Source organism: Callithrix jacchus, chromosome 21 (genome assembly GCF_049354715.1).
Source record: "Callithrix jacchus isolate 240 chromosome 21, calJac240_pri, whole genome shotgun sequence".
Taxonomy (NCBI): domain Eukaryota; kingdom Metazoa; phylum Chordata; class Mammalia; order Primates; family Cebidae; genus Callithrix; species Callithrix jacchus.
In genome coordinates, this window is record NC_133522.1 from 51109362 (window position 1) to 51129831 (window position 20470).

A 20470-nucleotide genomic window follows, 5' to 3' on the forward strand; every position below is an offset into this window, starting at 1 on the left:
GGAGGGGCCTGAGTGGTGCCCTGAGCGAGGAGCCGGGGCACACAGGGCGTCTGGTGTTGCAAGCTCCCAGGGAGGACATGGCTCCAGTGGCCCGGGGAGCAAAGGCAGCGTCGCAGCACGGCCTCGGAGCCCACTGTCCCACAGCTGGAATGGCGTCTACGCTTCTGGAAGGTTGGAAAGCATGAAAAGAGACTTCGTGACACGTGTCAATCATATAAAATTCCAGTTTCGGGGTCCAAGAATACACTTTCGTTGGAGCGGCCACACCTGTTCGTTTCCTTGTTGTCCGTGGCTGACTTCCCAGGGCAGTGGCCACAGATTTCAGGAGATGGGAGGCCTTCAAAGTGGAAACCCCGTCCCGGCCTTTCCAGAGAAGCTGTGCTGACCCCTGACCCAGAGCCTCCTGCTACGAGAGCTATGAGATGTGCATCCTAGCTTGGATGAAATACAGTCTCGAAAAAGTACACAAAAATGATTAAAACATTAAATAAAAAATGAAGCAAATGCTAGAAACCCATGTGGACAAGCCTGTCATTTCTCCGTGAGGAAGGCCTTTTACAAAGTGTCAGACGGACCACGGCACACAGCAGAGAGTGGGTGCCAGAGGCAGCAGCCCTGCCCAGGTGTTGGGCCCCAGTGGGGCTTGCAGGCTGGGCTCTGAAATCTGGGCCGGATTCAGAACCTGCAGTACAGGCAGAGGCCCTGGTCACGTGCGTGACCCCCACGTGGCAGCCCCTCTTCCCGCAGAAGCTCCTCCCTGCATCCTCTCCCTCGGGCAAATGGCTCACATGAGATCGAGGACGTTGTGTGCTCCTGTGCCCCTGCCCAGTGTCCCCATCCTGTGTCTCACGGGGTCCTGGGAAGTGCCGTGCCAGGACCACAGAGGGCAGGGGCGGGCACCCTGGCACTCAGCCCAGGACTGGGAATGCCGGAGGGAGCCGTGTACGGGTGGGAGGGTGAGACTGGCTCTGGGTGAACGGGCGCAGAGACCCAGGAAACTGCCCCCGACGTTGGCAGCACTTTTGTTGTAGGCGGAATTCCAGGTGTGGTTTTCTATGAAGTTCAAAGAAAGCAAAGCCGCAGCCCTGCCTTGGTTGGCCGAGTCGGGGACGAGGCCGCCTGGTGCGTGTGTAAAGCTCCCGGGACTTGACCTGCCGCCCCTGGAACCTGCCCCTCTCCCAGGCCGTGGGCTGAGCCACGCCTGCTGTGGTTCTAAGCCCGTGGCACTCGGGTGGTCCACTGGCCACTGCCCAGCCGGGTGCCTTCCACATGAAAGCACCCAGGACGTCTTCCTGATGTGAGGGGCACCGCACCCCCAGGGAAGCTGCCCTAGACCCCTTCCCTCTCCGAGACTCCCCTGCCCTCTGTGTGCCCACTGAAATCTGGAGCTCAGGCAGTGCTGGGTTTGCTGTGGCTGCCTCAGGACCGCTGCTGAACCCTTTTCTCTCTCTGCCTTTAGGGGATGATTGCCGAGCTGAAGGTGCGTGGGGACCCCCAGGTACACTGCCTGGATGAGGACGATGACTCGGATGGGGTGAGTGACGGCCAGGGCCCGGGCAGGGGGCTCCCTCCACCCCTGGGATGCGGGGTTCAGGGCCAAGGGCTGTGTGTGTGAGTGTGAGTGTGTGAGTATGTGTGTGTGTGTGTGTGTGTGTGTGTGAGTGGTGTCCGTCTTGTGTGTTGTGTCCGCATGTCTGCATGGTGTGTGTCTCTGTGTGTGTGGGGTGTGTGTGTGTGTGTGAGTGGTGTCCGTCTTGTGTGTTGTGTCTGCATGTCTGCATGGTGTGTCTCTGTATTTGCGTGTGGTGTGTGTGTGGTGTCCGTCTTGTGTGTTGTGTCCGCGTGTCTGCATGGTGTGTGTGTCTCTGTATTTGTGTGTGGGGTGTGTGTGTGTGTATGTGTGTGAGTGGTGTCCGTCCTGTGTGTTGTGTCTGCATGTCTGCATGGTGTGTGTGTCTCTGTATTTGTGTGTGGGGTGTGTGTGTGTGTGTGTGTGTGTGAGTGGTGTCCGTCCTGTGTGTTGTGTCTGCATGTCTGCATGGTGTGTGTGTCTCTGTATTTGCATGTGGTGTGTGTGTGTGAGTGGTGTCCGTCTTGTGTGTTGTGTTCGCATGTCTGCATGGTGTGTGTGTCTCTGTATTTGTGTGTGGGGTGTGTGTGTGTGTGTGAGTGGTGTCCGTCCTGTGTGTTGTGTCTGCATGTCTGCATGGTGTGTGTGTCTGTATTTGCGTGTGGTGTTTGTGTGTATGTGTGTGTGAGTGGTGTCCATCTTGTGTGTCATGTCCGCATGTCTGCATGGTGTGTGTATCTCTGTATTTGTGTGTGGTTGTGTGTTGGTGGACTATGCAGCATCACGTGGTACCTAAGGGGAGACTCTGCCAGTCCCAGAAGGTGTGAGGAACTGCAGGGAATTGTCATTCGGGGCCCAGGTCACGACGTGCCCATGTGGATGTGGACCCACGGCCTCCCTCCTGGGTGGCGTGGGCAGGACACAGTGTGGCTGGGCTGTGGGTAGCGTTCATATATCCGTGTTAGTTTCATGTTTTTTTCTATATTTTGCCCAGTAATTCTGTTGTTTTTACCTGGAACATGCCAGAAGATGCCGGCTTGTTTACATGGCGGCTGTGACAGGGCTGCTCCCTGGTGCAGCTTGCCGGGTGCTGGGGGTGGCTGAGGCGTTGCTGTGTCACCCCTCCCGTGGCTTACCTTGCCCTCACGGGTCATTAGCCGACCCTGAGGATGTTTCTTTCTCCTCCGGGTTTTCATGAGGTTTGAAGCATCTGGCCGGCTTGGGGTGCGTTTGGCCCAGGCCTGGCCCAGTGGGGCCTCTGCCAGGGAACCCGGTGGGGACGCGTCTATGGCATGGCCTCTTCCAGGGCAGGGCTCAGGTCAGAGGAGAGGAGCGTGTTCCCCGCCTCTGTGTGTCTGACCGGCAGCCAAGGCACCTTTGGAAGTGTCACTGTCCTCGACCTGATTGGACGTCACTCACTGAAGCCCAGATGGTGCCCGGGCAGGGAGGGCCAGTGTGCCCACCCAAGCGGCCCCTCCAGGAGCACCAGAAGGGCTGGACAGGGCAGGGGCGAGGCGGGAAGGGGCCCAGGCATGCTGGGGTCGGGGCCTGGCTGCCATGTCTCCCTTCCTTTTCAAACCCCTCAGGCATCCGGAGACTTCGGCAGTGGGCTCGGGGACGCCCGGGAGCCTCTCGGGGTGGAGACGGTGAGTAGCCAGCGAGGCCAGCCCACCCTGCAGGGTCCCGGAGGCCCCTCCCAGTGGCGGGGTGCGCATGTGTGCACAGGTTTGAGGCCCCAGGAGCTCACTTGATGCCAGGAAGCGGATTCCCAGCTGGAAACAGACACTGGCTGGGCACACACTCCAAGCCTGGGGCAGGCCTCGCTCCCGCCCTCCTGGCTGCTGCGTGTCTCTGACGAGAGGACATTCCTTTAGAACAATGTCCTGACCCTGCACATTGCTTGTCCTTGAGGCAACCTTGGCCTTTTGCTCCCCCACCCACAGAAATCCTGCAAGAGAAGCACAGCGAACACCCAGCACCTGTACCCAGAACCAACATTGGGGCCTCAGCATCTCCCCATCTGCCTCACACACACTCTCACACTACACAAAATACACACACACAACACATACACACTGCACACATCACACCACACACTCTCACACTACACAAAATACACACACACAACACATACACACTGCACATATCACACCACACACTCTCACACTACACATACACATCACACACTACACAAAATAGACACATACACACACTGCACACATCACACCACACACACACTACACATACACATCACACACTACACAAAATACACACACCACACATACTGCACACATCACACCACACACACTACACATACACATCACACACTACACAAAATACAACACATACACACTGCACACATCACACCACACACTCACACTACACATACACACACATCACACACTACACAAAATAGACACACACACACTGCACACATCACACCACACACTCACACTACACAAAATACACCACACACACTGCACACATCGCACCACACACTCACACTACACATACACACACATCACACACACACTACACAAAATATATACACACACACCACACACACTGCACACATCACACCACACACTCACACTACACAAAATACACACAACACATACACACTGCACACATCGCACCACACACTCTCACACTACACATACACACACATCACACACACACTACACAAAATATATACACACACACACCACACACTGCACACATCACACCACACACACTACACATACACATCACACACTACACAAAATACACACACACCACACACACTGCACACATCGCACCACACACACACTACACATACACACACATCACACACACACTACACAAAATATATACACACACACCACACACACTGCACACATCACACCACACACACACTACACAAAATACACACAACACATACACACTGCACACATCGCACCACACACTCTCACACTACACATACACACACATCACACACACACTACACAAAATATACACACACACACACCACACACATACACATTACACAAGCTCCATGAGCTTGTGGTGGCCGCCGTGGGGTGCACGGGTGTGAGTGTGGCTAGCAGGAGAAGGCAGTCTTCCAGGCGGCCACCTTCACAGCTTTCCCCAGCCCAGGCACCTGAGAAAACATGCAGGAGGGGCGGGTGGCAGGGCAGGGAGGCCCAGCACCATGACCGCGCCCTGCACGGCACTTTCCGCTGGAGAAGGGCGTGGGAATGCGTCCCTGTGGGGACCCTCAGCAGGGACACATCAGCTTCGCGGCGTGGCCCGTCTCGCGCCGGGGGCCTTCTGCGGCGATGGCAGACTCAGCCCTCCCGCCACGACAGGCGCGTTCTGGGACCCTGGGAAACGGGCGGCCACAGCCCACCACAGGAAGCCCCTCGCCCGCAGCCTGGAGCTTCCCAAACCATCCTGTTTCAGAGGATTTTCCTCTTTCCTGCAATCCTAAGTGTTTCGTTGCACATACCAAGCAAGTCTCCACTGGGCATCTGCCGCCGAATAACAAGCCGCCTCCCCTCATCTGCCAGGGCGCAGCGCTAAAACCCAGGCTCCCCACGCCACCCCCGGTCACCGCCCCACCCTTGGCTGGAGGCAGCAGCATGGAAGAGTCCAGAACTGAAGAAAACGAGGAGCAGACCACGGCGCCTACATTAGGAGGTAAGCTCTTTTCTGGATGTGGTGTGAATGTGTGTGGTGTGGGGGGTGCGCTGCGTGTGTGAGTGTGGTAACGTGTTTGTGTGACTGTTTGTGAGGTGTGTGTGTGATATATGGTGTGTGTAGTGTGTTGCGTATGGTTCATGTGTGTGTAGTGTGTGGCACGTGTATGTGTGGTGTGTGGTGTGTCTGTGTGGCGTGGCGTGTTTGTGTAGTGTGAGGTGTGCCTGTCTGTGGTGTGAGGGCTGACTGGGCGCCAGCCAGGCCCACGGGCAGTGGTTTGCTGAAGGAGGAAAAGCAAAATGCATTGTGATCCTGGGTGCTCCCACACCCCTGTCCCCAGAGGAGAAGCCACCTAGGACTTCCTGGGCCAGTGGCGGGGGGCGGGCTCTGAACATGGGCTGAGTGTTAGAGCCTCACGTGGGACCAGCTGTCACTTTCCCCAACGTGGCCCTGGGTTTGTAGGAGGCTGTTGTCACTCTTAGGAGATATCGCAGGATTCAGGGGAAGAAGGATCGTGATAAACGCCACGAACTCTGAAATGTGTCTGACTGCTAAAGAAGAAATGATGAAGGGTGTGTGTGTGTGTAGTGGGTGTGTGTGGTGTATGTAGAGTGTATGGTGTGTGTAGTGTACGTGTGTGGCATGCAGTGCATGTTGTGTTGCATGTGTGGTATGTATTGTGTATGTAGTGTGTGTGTGCATGTGTGATGTGCATGTGCAATGTGTGTACAGTGTGATGCGTGGTAGTATGTGTAGTGTGTGTGTGATGTGATGTGTGTAATGTGTATGTGTGTGATATGTGTGTATATTATGTGTAGTGTGTATGTTGTGATGTGTGTAATGTGTGTGTGTGATATGTGTGTATATTATGTGTAGTGTGTGTGTGGTGTGATGTGTGTAATGTGTGTGTGATATGTGGGTATATTATGTGTAGTGTGTGTGGTGTGATGTGTGTAATGTTTATGTGTGTGATATGTGTATATTATGTGTAGTGTGTGTGCTGTGATGTGTGTAATGTGTGTGTGATATGTGGGTATATTATGTGTAGTGTGTATGTGGTGTGATGTGTGTAATGTGTATGTGAGTGATATGTGTGTATATTATGTGTAGTGTGTATGTGGTGTGATGTGTAATGTTTATGTGTGTGATATGTGTGTATATTATGTGTAGTGTGTGGTGTGATGTGTGTAATGTGTGTGTGATATGTGTGTATATTATGTGTAGTGTGTATGTGGTGTGATGTGTGTAATGTGTGTGTATTATGTGTAGTGTGTGTTTGGTGATTTATGTAATGTGTATGTGGGGGTGTGTGTATATATGTGCAGTGTGAGTGTGTGGTGTGTGTGTAATATGTATGTGTGTGGTGTGTGTATATTATGCATAGTGTGTGGTGTGGTGTGTGTATATTTTGTGTGTATATTGTGTGGTGTGTGTGTATATTTTGTGTAGTGTATGTGTGATATGTGTATATTGTATGTGGTGTGTGTATATTTTATGTAGTGTGTATGTGTGATGTGTGTATATTATGTGTAGTGTGTGTGGTGTGATGTGTGTAATGTGTATGTATGTGGTGTGTGTGCATATTTTGTGTAGTGTGTGTGGTGTGGTGTGATGTGTGTAATGTGTATGTGTGTGTATATTATGCGTAGTGTGTGTGTGTGGTGTGTGTATATTTTGTGTAGTGTGTGTATGTGTGATGTGTGTATGTTATGTGTAGTGTGAGAGTGTGGTGTGCTGTGTATAATGTGTATGTGTATGATGTGTGTGTTATGTGTGTATATTGTGTGGTGTGTGTGTATATTTTGTGTAGTGTGTGTATGTGTGATGTGTGTATATTGTATGTGGTGTGTGTATATTTTATGTAGTGTGTGTGTGATGTGTGTATATTATGTGTAGTGTGTGTGGTGTGATGTGTGTAATGTGTATGTGTGATGTGTGTATGTTATGTGTAGTGTGAGTGGTGTGCTGTGTGTAATGTGTATGTGTATGATGTGTGTGTTATGTGTGTATATTGTGTGGTGTGTGTGTATATTTTGTGTAGTGTGTGTATGTGTGATGTGTGTATATTGTATGTGGTGTGTGTATATTTTATGTAGTGTGTGTGTGATGTGTGTATATTATGTGTCGTGTGTGTGGTATGATGTGTGTAATGTGTATGTGTGATGTGTGTATGTTATGTGTAGTGTGAGTGGTGTGCTGTGTGTAATGTGTATGATGTGTGTGTTATGTGTGTATATTGTGTGGTGTGTGTATATTTTGTGTAGTGTGTGTATGTGTGATGTGTGTATATTGTATGTGGTGTGTGTATATTTTATGTAGTGTGTGTGTGATGTGTGTATATTATGTGTAGTGTGTGTGGTGTGATGTGTGTAATGTGTATGTGTGTGTGTATATTATGCGTAGTGTGTGTGTGTGGTGTGTATTTTGTGTAGTGTGTGTGCACGCACGCGTGCACATGTGTGTGTGAGGCAGGTGGGGAGATGCTGAGGCCCCGATGTTGGTTCTGGGTACAGGTGCTGGGTGTTCGCTGTGCTTCTCGTGTAGGATTTCTGTCTTTGGGTTTTCAATTTTATTTTAATTACGAGTTAAGAGAGGAAAAGGAGAAGGGAAATGCATGCTGTGGGCAAGGAGTTTGCGGGGCTGGGTCTCCTGTAACACATTCAGGAAGCATCTACCACGCTTCAGCTGTCGTCGGCTTAGGTGGCCACACGGGCTCGCTGCTGATTTTAAATTCTCTCTCCCTGTTGCTGGTGCCTGGGACCCAGAGCTTTGGGAAATGCGGCTTCAGGCTGGGGATCAAACTGGAGGCACCCGGGGGGGCCGAGAGCAGAGCTGGGGGCGCCCGAGGGGCCTGACCCTGGCCAACTCTGCTTCTCTTTCCAGCTCAGACGCTTCCTGGCTCAGATTCTGTCTCCACGTGGGACGGGAGTGTCCGGACCCCAGGTGGCCGCATGAAAGAGGTAAGGCCACTCTCCGCGCCCTTGAGCCATCGTGAACCAGATTTCCTGCGGCACTTGGGGCCACTGGCTGGCGAGCCTGATGGAGCCCCTCTGCACCTGCACCTCCTCTGTGCCCAGCACACGGTGCCAGCATGCGTCCACCCTGCATGTCCACCAGGGGAAGCAGAACCCAGCCCGGGACTCTGGAGGGCACAGCGGGGCATGCCAGCAGGTGTGAGCCCCACCCCAGCCCCGGCCCTTGTATTCTTTTTATTCCCAGGGCGGCCTGAAGGGGCAGAAGGGGGAGCCAGGTGTTCCGGGCCTGCCTGGCCGGGCAGGCCCCCCAGGCTCCCCATGCATCCCCGGTCCCCCGGGTCCCCCGTGCCCGGTCAGTCCCCAGGGTCCTGCAGGCCCAGCATTGCAACCTGTCCCCGGACCACAAGGACCTCCGGGGCTGCCGGGCAAGGATGGCAGCCCGGGAAGGGACGGCGAGCCGGTGAGTCCTTGCACCCCCAGTCTGGCCCATCTGGAGGTGGGGCTTGGGCAGGAGCGGGAGAGACTGTGGCTGGCATGGGAGTGGGATGGGTGCAGGTCAGCAGCATCGTTGGGACGCTGGAGACCCTGGGACCCTGCTTGGGGTTGGTGCTGGGAGGTGGTCGGGTGCGGGAGGCAGAGCTGCTCAGACACAGCCCTTGTGGATGTGAGAGGCTCCTGGCCCAGGGGCCGGGGCATCGGGGGAAGGTGTCTTTGCCACCTCATGGGGACTTCGAGCGTGGGGTGCATTTCCACGTGCAGATTCTGGGTGGGCAAGAGGTGTCATTTACCGTCGCTAATGGCTTCTCTTGCACACTCAGGGTGACCCTGGCGAGGATGGGAAGCCGGTGAGTCTGCTTGTCCTGAACCCGTGTGCTAGACCTTGGGCTTTGCCACCGATGACACTGTTTAAACGTGACCCAGTGAGGAGACTGCACAGCAAAACTGTTTTGAAAATGAAACTTTAAAAAAAAGATGAGTTGACGGGAAACAGGCAGTTATGCATTTGTGTTGAGATGTTTAGGCCACAACTACCAGGAAGGAGAGGAGTAAGAAAAGGCAGAGCTTCCAAACCCTCAGAGGGGAAACGCACAGCAAAGAAGCCGGAAGTGGGGAGCGGGTTCGAGACGGGGGCGAGACGGGGCAGACCTCCGAGTGGCCGGGGGCACAGTCAGAGCTTCCATCTCAAAACACTCGGTTCGGATTTTAAAAATCAGCAGCACTGTTTCCAAGAAGACAGTCAAATCACAAGCAAATAGAGACCCGGGAGCAGCCTGGCCAGCAAATGGTAACACGCGGCAGGAGGTTTCACGTGAAAAACAGTCTCGAGGGTCTGAAGGGGCAGGGGGCATCGCCTCTGCCACCCAGTGGTCATTCCCGACCCCACAGCCAGGCTGCCTGTGACGAGGGCCATGGCAGATAAGCAGGGCAGTCGGCTGGGGGCGGCACAGGCCCAGCCTCTGCGGCGGTGTGCGTGCGTGTGAGTGTGTGTGGGGCAGGAGCCACGTGGCTCAGCAGCAGGCTCGCTCTCAGACCTCCCCATCCACACAGTGAGCCCGGCCCGCCTTTGTCACGCCCACTGGACGGTTCAAAACACTGACCTTCACTTACGTACAAGGCCCTCACCTGCTGACCCATGTAGCAGACACGCAGGTGCTCTGTCCACAACTCCCCCACAACACCGCATGCTACACACATGCACACACACACCACACATACACCACACACTACACACATGCACACTCTGAATTACACACATCACACCCCTCACACACCATGTATGCACTCACACCGCACGTACACATACCACACATGCACCAGACTACACAATGCACACACACCATATACCACACACTAAACACATGCACACACACATCTCCACACACACAGCACACCCCTCACACACACGGCATGCATACCCACACACGTATGTAACAGTCTAAGCACCGGCCACTGTGGAGGCCATCGGGGACTCATCACGTCCTCTGGAGGGGTGTTCCCTTGGCTCCCCAAGGTGTCCGGCGAGATGGACTCAGGTGGGGGCTGCTCTATGGGCCTGGCACCCTCCTACCTTCCAGACCCTGGGGACTCCCCTGAAGAGCTCAGCTCCCGTTGGTCCCCTGCTTGGGGGACGAGCACAGAGGGTGCTAGGCCACGGCCTATGGTGGTGCCTCCGCTGACAGGGACCCTGGCTACTGTCTTCCAGGGCGACACAGGGCCACAGGGCTTCCCTGGGACCCCAGGGGACATGGGCCCCAAGGGTGACAAGGTGAGTCTTTGAAGCTGGGTGGGGCCCCCTTCTGTGTTTGCCCTTGGCCTGAGGTGGGGGGCTGCCTGTGCTCAGGGTGTGATGGGCTTGTCTTGTGTTCCCAGGGCGACCCCGGGGTTGGAGTGAGAGGGCCCCCAGGACCCCAAGGGCCTCCGGGGCCTCCAGGACCCTCCTTCAGACATGACAAGCTGGTGAGTCCCACCCCTGGCTTCCTGCGACCCGGGGTCTGCCCTTCTCAAAAGTGGGCACTGCCTCTGGCAGGCATCTGGTCCAGGTGCATCAGCTCCACCCTCAGGGGCTTATGTGGGGTCTCAGCTGAGCTGAGGGTCACAGGTGTGGTGAGAGACCTCGCCTACCTGCCTTCAGCTTCTCTGGGGCAGCGGAGGGGCCGTGGTTTCTCAGCTCCTCGTAGAAATAGCTTGATAGGCAGTTTGTGGGGCCGGGAGTAGGCCAGGCAGGGAGTCCGGGGAGGGGGCAGAATTAGTCCAGGTTGGGCACTGGGAGTAGGCCTAGTTGGGGGCGAGGGGGGAGGGCAGAAGCAGTCCTGGGGGGCGGGGCGGGAGCAGGAGTCACCCTGGCCGGCAGGGAGGCAGGAGCCATATGGGGGGCCAGACTCTGGGCACCACGTCTCCCCATTCTCTCCTGCAGACATTCATTGACATGGAGGGGTCTGGTTTTGGTGGTGACCTGGAGGCCCTGCGGGTGAGTGGCCCTTGGCCAGTGTCTGTGCCCGAAAGGCTGCAGAACCCCAAGATGCAGCTGGAGTCCTATGGGGGGTTGGGACCAGGCCCGGTTTGGGGTTGGTGGTCATCCTGGTGGGTGCCACATGGGCCGTGACCATCTGTGTTTGCCACGTCCAGGGTCCTCGAGGCTTCCCCGGCCCCCCTGGCCCCCCTGGTGTCCCAGGCCTGCCTGGTGAGCCCGGCCGCTTTGGCATGAACAGCTCCGACGTCCCAGGACCCGCAGGTCTTCCTGGTGTGCCTGGGCGGGAGGGTCCCCCCGGGATTCCTGGTCTACCGGTAAGTCCTGCCCCCCATCAGTGTTGGGGGCCCTGTCTGCTGGGAGTGGGGGTCCCTGCCCTACCACCGGGAACCCCAGTCCTCACCCCCTCTCACCTTGTCTCCTCTGGGAGCTGGTGGGTGGCTGCTTACAGGGCTGCCCTGGGGCATGCAGGGGCCCTGTGTGACCACCCTGTGGTTCTGGGGGTGCTGACCAAGGGTGACCACAAGCAAGGCTTCCCACCCCTCTGGCCCTTTGGGTCCACGGACCACACAGACAGTGTCTCCATGAGTGATTCCCACAGGTGGGGGTGGGAGAGGCGCGGTCAGCACCCCTGGAGGCCCAGGGACGGGAGGAGCCTGCTTGGCCAGCGCGGCTCATGGGGTCTCAGGGCCCTGTGGCAGGGTCCCCAGCAGCTCTGGGGCACGTGACAAGCAGCAGGTGCCCACAGAGGTGGCTGTGTGATTGGGTCACGCTGCACTGGTGTCCCGTGGCCTGGGACCTGGGGTCACTCAGCAGCATGTCATGACGCATAGGACAGGGACTGTGGAGTGAGGCCACACGTGGTGTGGCCCTGCTCTGGGATGGTCCCCACCTGAGCCAGCCCACCCTGCTGATGGGCGTCGCCGTCCCCATCGGCTCTGAGGCATCCTGCACCATCTGGTGCCACGTGGCGGGCACTCCCCAGGGTAATTGTCAGGGGCAGTTTGGGCTTCAGGAACGTGCCTAATTCACATTCATACCTGCGGTCAGACGGCCTCCTGGAGGGGGTAGCGATTACCCAGCCCGGTGTGTGATAGTGTCTCCCAGTGTGGGGCTGTCAGCCCTGCTGTCTCATCCTGCCAGCGTGGCTACGGCACTGTGGGCTGCACACGCACTGGCATCTCCCGTGAGCCCTGGGACCCTGGCCCTGCGTCTGGGGAACGATTTATGTCCTGAAGCTCAGATAATCTGTTAACTCAGAAATCTTTTTGGTGGCTGAATGCCAGCAAGACACACTCTGCTTTGCTCTCCCCCAGGGACCCCCAGGCCCTCCAGGAAGAGAGGGGCCCCCAGGAAGGACTGGGCAGAAAGGCAGTCTCGTAAGTCTCCCTCGAGTCTGGAGTGAATGGGGCCCAGTGCCACACCGTGTGGCCGGGGTGGCCGAGCCCTGGGGGTCTGTGGGTGGACCTGGTGGGAAGCGCCTGCATTCAGCCCCCTGGGGAGTGGCCTCCAGAGTGACCTTGGGAGAGAGCTGCGCTGCTTTGGGCTGAGCTGGGGACACTCGCTGTAAATGCCCCTCGAGGCTCAGAGCCTGTGGCTGAGCCGAAGGGCTCTCCAAGCCGGGAAGTGTGCGGGTCCCCTGTGGAGCCGGGTCCAGCACTGGGATCGGGCTTGGCTTCCCTTCAGAACCCCAGTCACAGCAGAAAGAGGGATGATGGCAGCAACAGCCTCGGAAACTATGAAGCAAAGCAGGGAGCAGGGTCAGGACACAGTTACCGGCAGGGCGACGCGCCCTCCTCTGCCCGCTGTGCTGCGGGTCTGATTTTGTCGTAATCCTCCTCTTTTCCACACAGGGTGAAGCAGGCGCCCCGGGACTTAAGGTACAAGCAGAACACCCGGCACACCGGTCCCCGAGCCCCGCAAGCCCTGGGCCTGCCCGCTCAGTCGGCATGCCCCAAAGAGGGTGGGGCCTCGCGGTAGAGGGAGGAGGCTCCCGGGGTGGGCCTTGACCCCCACTCCTGCCATCCATCCTGCTGGAGGCACTGGCAGCAGCCTCTGTCACTCTTGGGAGGTGGCTTTCATCGAGCCGTGGTCGGCTGGTGAAGTGAGGGCAGACGTGGGAACGACCTCCCAGTGACCCATGCCCGATAAAGCAGCTCCCAGGAGCTTCAGGAGGAGCAGCTGGGCCACTGCAGGTGGAGAGGCTGTCTGCGGCCTCAGAGGGGCCCTAAGCTGGGGACCCAACGTCCTCCCACAGGGAACCCCCTCCCTGCCTGTCCTGCACTCTCATGAGCGTCTGGGGATACTTGGAGGGAGCGCTGAGGGCGGCTGGGGTGTCTTCAGGGGCCCTGGCCTGGCCCAGAGTCTGCTCAGACCCTCTGGACTCAGGGCTGCTCTTACATGGACCCAGCCTTCCTTCGGGCAGCCTGAGGTCTGGGCCGTGGCCTGGTTGGACCAGACAGCTTATCTGACACCCCCACAACGACCCACTTCCTCCTGCTGTTCTGCGGGAGAGGAGCTGGAGGGAGGAGCTGGAACCTGCAGAGGAGGGGCTGGGAGCCGGGCTGGGACCTCATGTCAGGGTCTGTGCCAACCCCACCAGCACCCACGCCCCTGGAGGTCACCTCAAGGATCCAGGCCTCTGGGGGCCGCCCACTCAAATCATGTTCACGTCAGGAGCTCCCCTCCTTGGGCTGGATGGGGTGGGCACTAACAGGGAACTTCCCCCAGAGCGAGGCCAAGCTCTAGGCTGGGAGTGAGGAGGGAAGGAAGGCCAGTGGGAAGAGGATGGCTGGGAGTTGGGTGAGAGCCCAGAGGGCTGAGAGGAACATGGGCTGGAAGTGAACACACCAGCACAGACAGACACACACACACACACACGTAGCCTGTGTGCATGCACGCATCTCCCAGATATGAGCACACGCACACGTGTATGTACCATGTATGCACAGCATGTACATATGTGTGTTTAGGCTATCTGCACACGTGTCTAGCATATGTGCACATCTGCATACGTGTATCTCTAGGTGTGTGCCCACATACCTTTCTAACACACATACATATACATACCTCTAGCATATGTGCGTGCACACACGTATCTGTAGTCTGCACATGCATGTATTTAGTATGTGCACATTCACGTACGCATGAAGGCTTTGAGTTAAGCAGGGGAGAAGTATTTTGATCAGATTTAAAATCACCAAAATTAGATACGCACGTATGAAAATAGTGTACGCTTTAAAAAATCTAAAATCTCAAGTAACATGAATGAGAATTCTAGAACCATCTAGAACCCTGCAACCTAATTGTAAACAATTTAAAACAGAAAAGGGGAATGAAGTTAAAGGTTTTCAACAAACCTTTTTTTGGAGATGAAATCTCACTCTGTCACCCAGACTGGAGTGCAATGGCGCCATCTCAGCTCTCTGCAACCTCTGCCCCTGGGGTTCAAGTGATTCTCCTGCCTCAGCCTCCCAAGTAGCTGGGATTACAGGCATCTGCCACCACACCTGGCTAATTATTGTTCTTTTTTTTTTTTTTTAGTAGAGACGGGGTTTCTTCAAGATGGCCAGGCTGGTCTCAAACTCCTGACCTCAGATGATCTGCCTGCCTTGGCCTCCCAATGTGCTGGGATTACAGGTGTGAGCCATGGCACCCAACCTAAGCAAACTTTTTTATAGGCACTTTTTAAAGATCAAAACTTAGATGAGGCTGGGCACAGTGGCTCACACCTGTAATCCCAGCTCTTTGGGAGGCTGAGGCAGGAGGATCGTTTGAGTCCGGGAGTTCAAGGCTGTAGTGAGCTACAATCACGCCACTGTTCTGTAGCCTGGGCAACAGAGCGAGACCCTGCATCTAAAAAGAAAAAATAAAGGAGACGAGATTTTTAAAGACAATAAAAGGATGCCAGCACTAAAATAGATTAAAACCCAGGAGTAAACTATAAGATTCTGGTAACGTGAGCCCTCTGGGTGAGTGGGTACGAGATGTTACCATCTGTAAGACCTAGAGCAGTGAGTGCCCCCCCCACCCCGACGTGAGACCAGCCCTAGAAGAGAGGAGGTGGGTCACTCGGGATCGAATTGGCGGGTGCGGGAGGTGAGGCCCTGGCTTGGAGGCCTGGCTGCTGTGGGGATGTGGGAAGCAGGAATCCCCACTGAGGGGGGCTTCCTACCTCTGCCTGGGCTGTGACCTTATCAAGGGAGCGGTCGAATTCCTGCCCCAGTTGCAGGCAGTGCTGGGCTCCTGCTGTCTCATTCGACTCTGTCCCAAGCCCGAGAAGGAACCCTGGGCCTCTCTGTCTACAGCTGAGGAAACTGAGGCTCAGGGAGTGTGTGGCTGTGATTGGGGGGTGGTGCCACTGAGGCCTCCTGCCCTGAGGTCTCCCTGCCTCAAGTTCCCGGCCCCACTTCCCTGCACCTGGCTCTCACCACTCACCTGGGTCTCTGAAACTCCAGGTGGCCCAGGGCCTTGGGTCACAGATGTGGGGGTCGCAGATGGGTACACACCTCATGGTCTCCTGCTTCTCATAGCCTTAAGACTAAGAATCACCGCAACGCCTGCGTCCACTCGTGCCCCTGGTGGGCCCAGATCCTGAGCCTCCTCTCCTCCCCTTGCGTCCCCCACTGTGCATGTGCACCCGACCCAGCCAAGCTTGGGCTCTGTGGCTCTGTCCTCAGCTGTGTCTCTAAGTGGCTGGAATTGCGCTGTGAACTCGGGAAGGCCACTGTCCTCAGCTGTGTCTCTAAGTGGCTGAAACTGTGCCATGAACTCGGGAGGAAGGCCACTGTCCTCAGCTGTGTCTCTAAGTGGCTGAAATTGTGCCATGAACTCGGGAGGAAGGCCACTGTCCTCAGCTGTGTCTCTAGGTGGCTGGAATTGCGCTGTGAACTCGGGAAGGCCACTGTCCTCAGCTGTGTCTCTAAGTGGCTGAAATCACGCCGTGAACTCGTGGGAAGGCCACTGTCCTCAGCTGTGTCTCTAAGTGGCTGAAATCACACTGTGAACTCGGGGGAAGGCCACTGTCCTCAGCTGTGTCTCTAAGTGGCTGGAATTGCACCGTGAACTCGGGGGAAGGCCACTGTCCTCAGCTGTGTCTCTAGGTGGCTGGAATTACGCCGTGAACTCGGGGGAAGGCCACTGTCCTCAGCTGTGTCTCTAAGTGGCTGAAATCACACTGTGAACTCGGGGGAAGGCCACTGTCCTCAGCTGTGTCTCTAAGTGGCTGAAATCACACTGTGAACTCGGGGGAAGGCCACTGTCCTCAGCTGTGTCTCTAAGTGGCTGAAATCACACTGTGAACTCGGGGGAAGGCCACTGTCCTCAGCTGTGTCTCTAAGTGGCTGAAATCACACTGTGAACTCGGGGGAAGGCCACTGTCCTCAGCTGTGTCTCTAAGTGGCTGAAATCACGCCATGAACTCGGGGGAAGGCCACTGTCCTCAGCTGTGTCTCTAAGTGGCTGAAATCACACCATGAACTCGGGGGAAGGCCACTGTCCTCAGCTGTGTCTCTAAGTGGCTGAAATCACGCCATGAACTCGGGGGAAGGCCACTGTCCTCAGCTGTGTCTCTAGGTGGCTGGAATTGCGCCGTGAACTTGGGGGAAGGCCACTGTCCTCAGCTGTGTCTCTAAGTGGCTGAAATCACGCCGTGAACTCGGGGGAAGGCTCCTGCTGCCGTGGCCTTCGTTGCTTGGCAGGGCGTTACTTACCTTCTGATTTGCAGGTGTTGAGAAAGCATCTTAAGAAAAAGTGTCTGCTCTGGGGTTGCAGGGCCAGTGGGGGCTGGGCTGGGCCCTAACATGCTCTCCTCACCCCACGCAGGGGAGCAAGGGAGACCCCGGTCCCGCTGGTGCTCGAGGGGAGAGCGGCCTCACAGGAGCCCCCGGACCTGCTGGACCACCAGGCCCCCCCGGACCCCCCGGGCCGCCAGGACCAGGACTCCCCGCTGGATTTGTGAGTACCACCTGCATCTGACCCCCAGAGAGCCAGGGGTTGCCCGTGCCCCACACCTGCTGCCCCTGGCATCGCACTCACAGAGCAGCATGTCCCTGGCGGCGGTCTCACTGGCGTTGCCCCAGCCTGCCATTTCGTCTTCCCCTTGGGGGCTCCATCTCCCACCCATGCCCTGCCGAGCTGAGGGGCTGCCCCTGGGGAACTTGGCCCAGCCACGCCCAGCACCGTTGCGCAGGAGAGAGAGCACATAAGCTGATCGCAGACAGGCGGCCTCGGGGGTCCCCACCCAGGCCCTGCCACCAGGTGAACAGTCTCCGTCCCAGAATGGCAGCTCCCCAGGCCACCATGGCCCCGAAGAATGGCCTGTCCTGCTCAGGCAGTGCTGGTCCCAGGGAGGCGTCCTTCCACAAGAAGGGACATAGGCCCACACGTGTCTTGTACTCCTCCAGGATGACATGGAAGGCTCCGGAGGGCCCTTCTGGTTGACAGCCCGAGGCGCTGATGGGCTGCAGGTACTGCCATGAGCTGGGCGTGGCCGGCTCTGAGGGGCGAGGGGGTGTTGCCTGGGGCAGAAGAGTGTCCCTTGAGCAGCTGGCCTTGCCTGGGGCGGAGCAGGCCGCATGTCGGGGGACTGTGCTGGCCACTCTTACTCTGGAGATGCCCCTTTGTTGAACCAAATCACGGGGGGAGGGCCCGGTCTGCAAAGTGGGAGACACAGTGGGTGGTCAGGACGGAGGAGCGGGGCCACTGCACCCTAAGGGACAGGCCTTTCTGGGGAAATCCAAGTCATATTCTTTTTGTGGCTCAATTTTGGGAAGTGACAAACGTTTGCCCTGAGAATCTGGGGTTCCTGTGACATCTCCGCCATATTGCACCGTCAGCGTGTATACTGGTCAGGGTTAGGGCCAGCCAGGAGTGAGCAAAGTCCCCAGGTAACCGCTCAGACAACTCATGTGTCAGGGCACACCCAGGGGCCGGCCACTCCTTCCTCCCCCACCCCCGCTGTCCCCTCCATGACACCGGCTCCCCCGTGGTGCCGGCACAGAGGAGCCCGTAGGCACCACAGCCCCTGCCTGAGACGTGGGCGGCTGAAGCCACAGCATCCAGCTTCACTCTCAGAGACTCAGCCTGTTGAGAGCAGGGGTGGTCGGGACACATTTCTCACTCGGAGAAAAATGAATGAGGAATTTCAGTTAGGCAGAAACAAGCTGGGTCCACGGGAAGTTAGCAGAGCTTCACCACTTTCACTAGCACCCCTCCTTCCACACACGGGTTTTGAAGTCTTGACTGTTACCCGCCGGCTTTCCTTGTGGGGTGAGCATCTCACCGCAGGGCCTGCAGCTGCACTAACATCTCCTCTGCCCTCACAGGGACCCCCAGGCCTGCCAGGACTCAAGGTCAGTGATTGCCTGGTCGCTGGCTTGGCCCTGGCCTTGGCACCCTGGGGTTGGGGAGACAGGGCCTCGCCTCAAGTTGTTGGATGGCAGGCGTAGGATGAATTTGGCACGGGAAATTTGCAAAATGCAGCAAAAAGCTGAACTGGGAAATAATCACACACAGCTCCTATCGGGACCTCCAGTGTGAAGGATTATTGTCCCGTTCTCTCTCCGAAGCCCATGAATCAGGATTCCGGGGTTCACGTTCCTGCAGCACACTCTCTGACTTGGGCTGAAAGAGGGGCTCGGGAAGAACCCGGGGTCCCCATCTCAGCCTTAGTGACAGGTGTGGTGACCCTGGAGGACCTGGGAATTTGTCCTCTGCTCCCCTGTTCCTGGAGGACACCAGCCCCCAGCCTGCCCCAAAGACCCCACCCTCACCTGGGCCCTGGGCAGCAGCCGCCTTTCACCCAGCTGTGCACATCAAAGCATCGTCTGCTTGGTGGCAAGGGGCCCTGGGCGCACGGGGCCCACCCTGCGGCTGGATTCTCACTTGTCACCAGCCTTGTCCTGGCGCCCGCTCCTTTGAGAATGCTCTGCTTTCATTTGCAAGACATTGGACATTTCAAGAGGCTGACTTTGGAAGGGCTGTGTGTTCACTTTCTTAAATTGGGAAAGTGAGGTCATCTCAGCAGGGTTCTGCTTGGAGTCCCAGTGATAGAATATGCCCCCAGGCTCCACTGCAGACCAGACCGGGTGCCTTTGGCCACCATGGGTCACGGGGTCCCTGCACAAGTCTGGGCTGGGGGAGGGGCATGAGTTGCATCCTGGGTCACTCACTCTTCCCTTCCCCTGGGGTGGACGCTGCCTGGGGAGCTGGGTGGGCCCCAGTAGGTGCTCATGAGACCCTTTATCCATTTAGGGGGATCCTGGCATGCCTGGGCCACCGGGGGCCAAGGTAAGCATGATGCTGGGGCTCAGAGACGTGGCCAGGCAGGGGCAGGGAGGGCCCAGGCAGACGCCTGCCAGAGGTTGGCTCGGGGCGGCCTCCCCTGCTCTTCCTCCCACCATCCTTTCTTTATAATTGAAAATGTGCCAGTTTCAAAGGCAAAACTGCCAGGACACCCACATGCCGGGCACCCAACCCTAGGGCACCTACAGGTTTGACTGCACTGGGAGCACAGCCTTCCTCCCTCCCAGCTGCCTGACTGTGCAGGCCTCTCCGCCCCTGCCACCAGCCTCCTGCCTCTCCCTCCTTTTCCCCCACTTCCCGTTCCCCAACATCCCCCTCCTCTACTTCCTCCTCCTCCCACTTCCTCCCTACTTCTCCCCCTCGCCCCCACTTCCTCCTTCCCATTCCCCTCCCCCACTTCCTCCTCCCCCAACTTTCCCCTCCCTCAACTCCCCCTCCTCCTGACACCCCCTTCCCAGGTTCTCCGTCCCTCCACAGCCCCCGCTTAGGCCCACAGGGGTGAGAGAAGACCAGGCTGTCACCATGTCCAGGGGTTCTCCAGACTCCTCATGAGGGTCCCTGCAGCCCTGGGCATGTGGCCGACGCCCTGCATCCTCCATGTGTCCCTTTCAGGGAGAAGTTGGAGCAGATGGAGCCCCTGGGTTCCCCGGCCTCCCCGGCAGAGAGGGCACTGCTGGGCCCCAGGTGAGCGGCCTTGGTGGTCCTGGGGTGCGAAGGCGTGGAGCCCCAAAGGCACCATGCCAAGTTGAAAGCTGGCAGGAGGTGTGTCCCCCGGGCCCTGGGCCTCCGTGTTCCCTCCGGGTCTCTGAGTGCCAGGAGCCAGAGTGCATGTCTCCATCAGGGCTTTTGCTGGCTGTCTCTCTCCCAGGCCCCTCCCGGTCTGGAAATAAAAAACTGCAGGTCTTCATTCACAGTCGTCCCTCGTGGGAGCCTGGGGGCTCCTGGACGGGGCTCCTGTTTCTATTTATGATGAAC

General features: G+C 57.2%; 1 protein-coding gene across 4 annotated transcripts in view; it reads left to right on the top strand.

Annotated features, from left to right (window-relative positions):
* COL18A1 (collagen type XVIII alpha 1 chain) overlaps positions 1-20470 on the top strand; it is a 101117-nt gene that overhangs the window by 59696 nt on the left and 20951 nt on the right. For 2 of the 4 annotated variants that reach the window (XM_078358754.1, XM_078358752.1), the window contains 17 exons: positions 1460-1534; positions 3157-3216; positions 5119-5248; positions 8132-8208; positions 8468-8683; positions 9042-9068; positions 10427-10489; positions 10594-10680; positions 11138-11191; positions 11350-11508; positions 12508-12570; positions 13045-13071; positions 17015-17146; positions 17596-17658; positions 18517-18543; positions 19445-19480; positions 20108-20179. In XM_078358754.1, the coding sequence (XP_078214880.1) occupies positions 1460-1534; positions 3157-3216; positions 5119-5248; positions 8132-8208; positions 8468-8683; positions 9042-9068; positions 10427-10489; positions 10594-10680; positions 11138-11191; positions 11350-11508; positions 12508-12570; positions 13045-13071; positions 17015-17146; positions 17596-17658; positions 18517-18543; positions 19445-19480; positions 20108-20179 (1368 nt within the window). The remainder of the gene's footprint in view (positions 1-1459; positions 1535-3156; positions 3217-5118; positions 5249-8131; positions 8209-8467; positions 8684-9041; positions 9069-10426; positions 10490-10593; positions 10681-11137; positions 11192-11349; positions 11509-12507; positions 12571-13044; positions 13072-17014; positions 17147-17595; positions 17659-18516; positions 18544-19444; positions 19481-20107; positions 20180-20470) is intronic. The other 2 variants (XM_078358755.1, XM_078358753.1) reach the window with 1 other exon arrangement.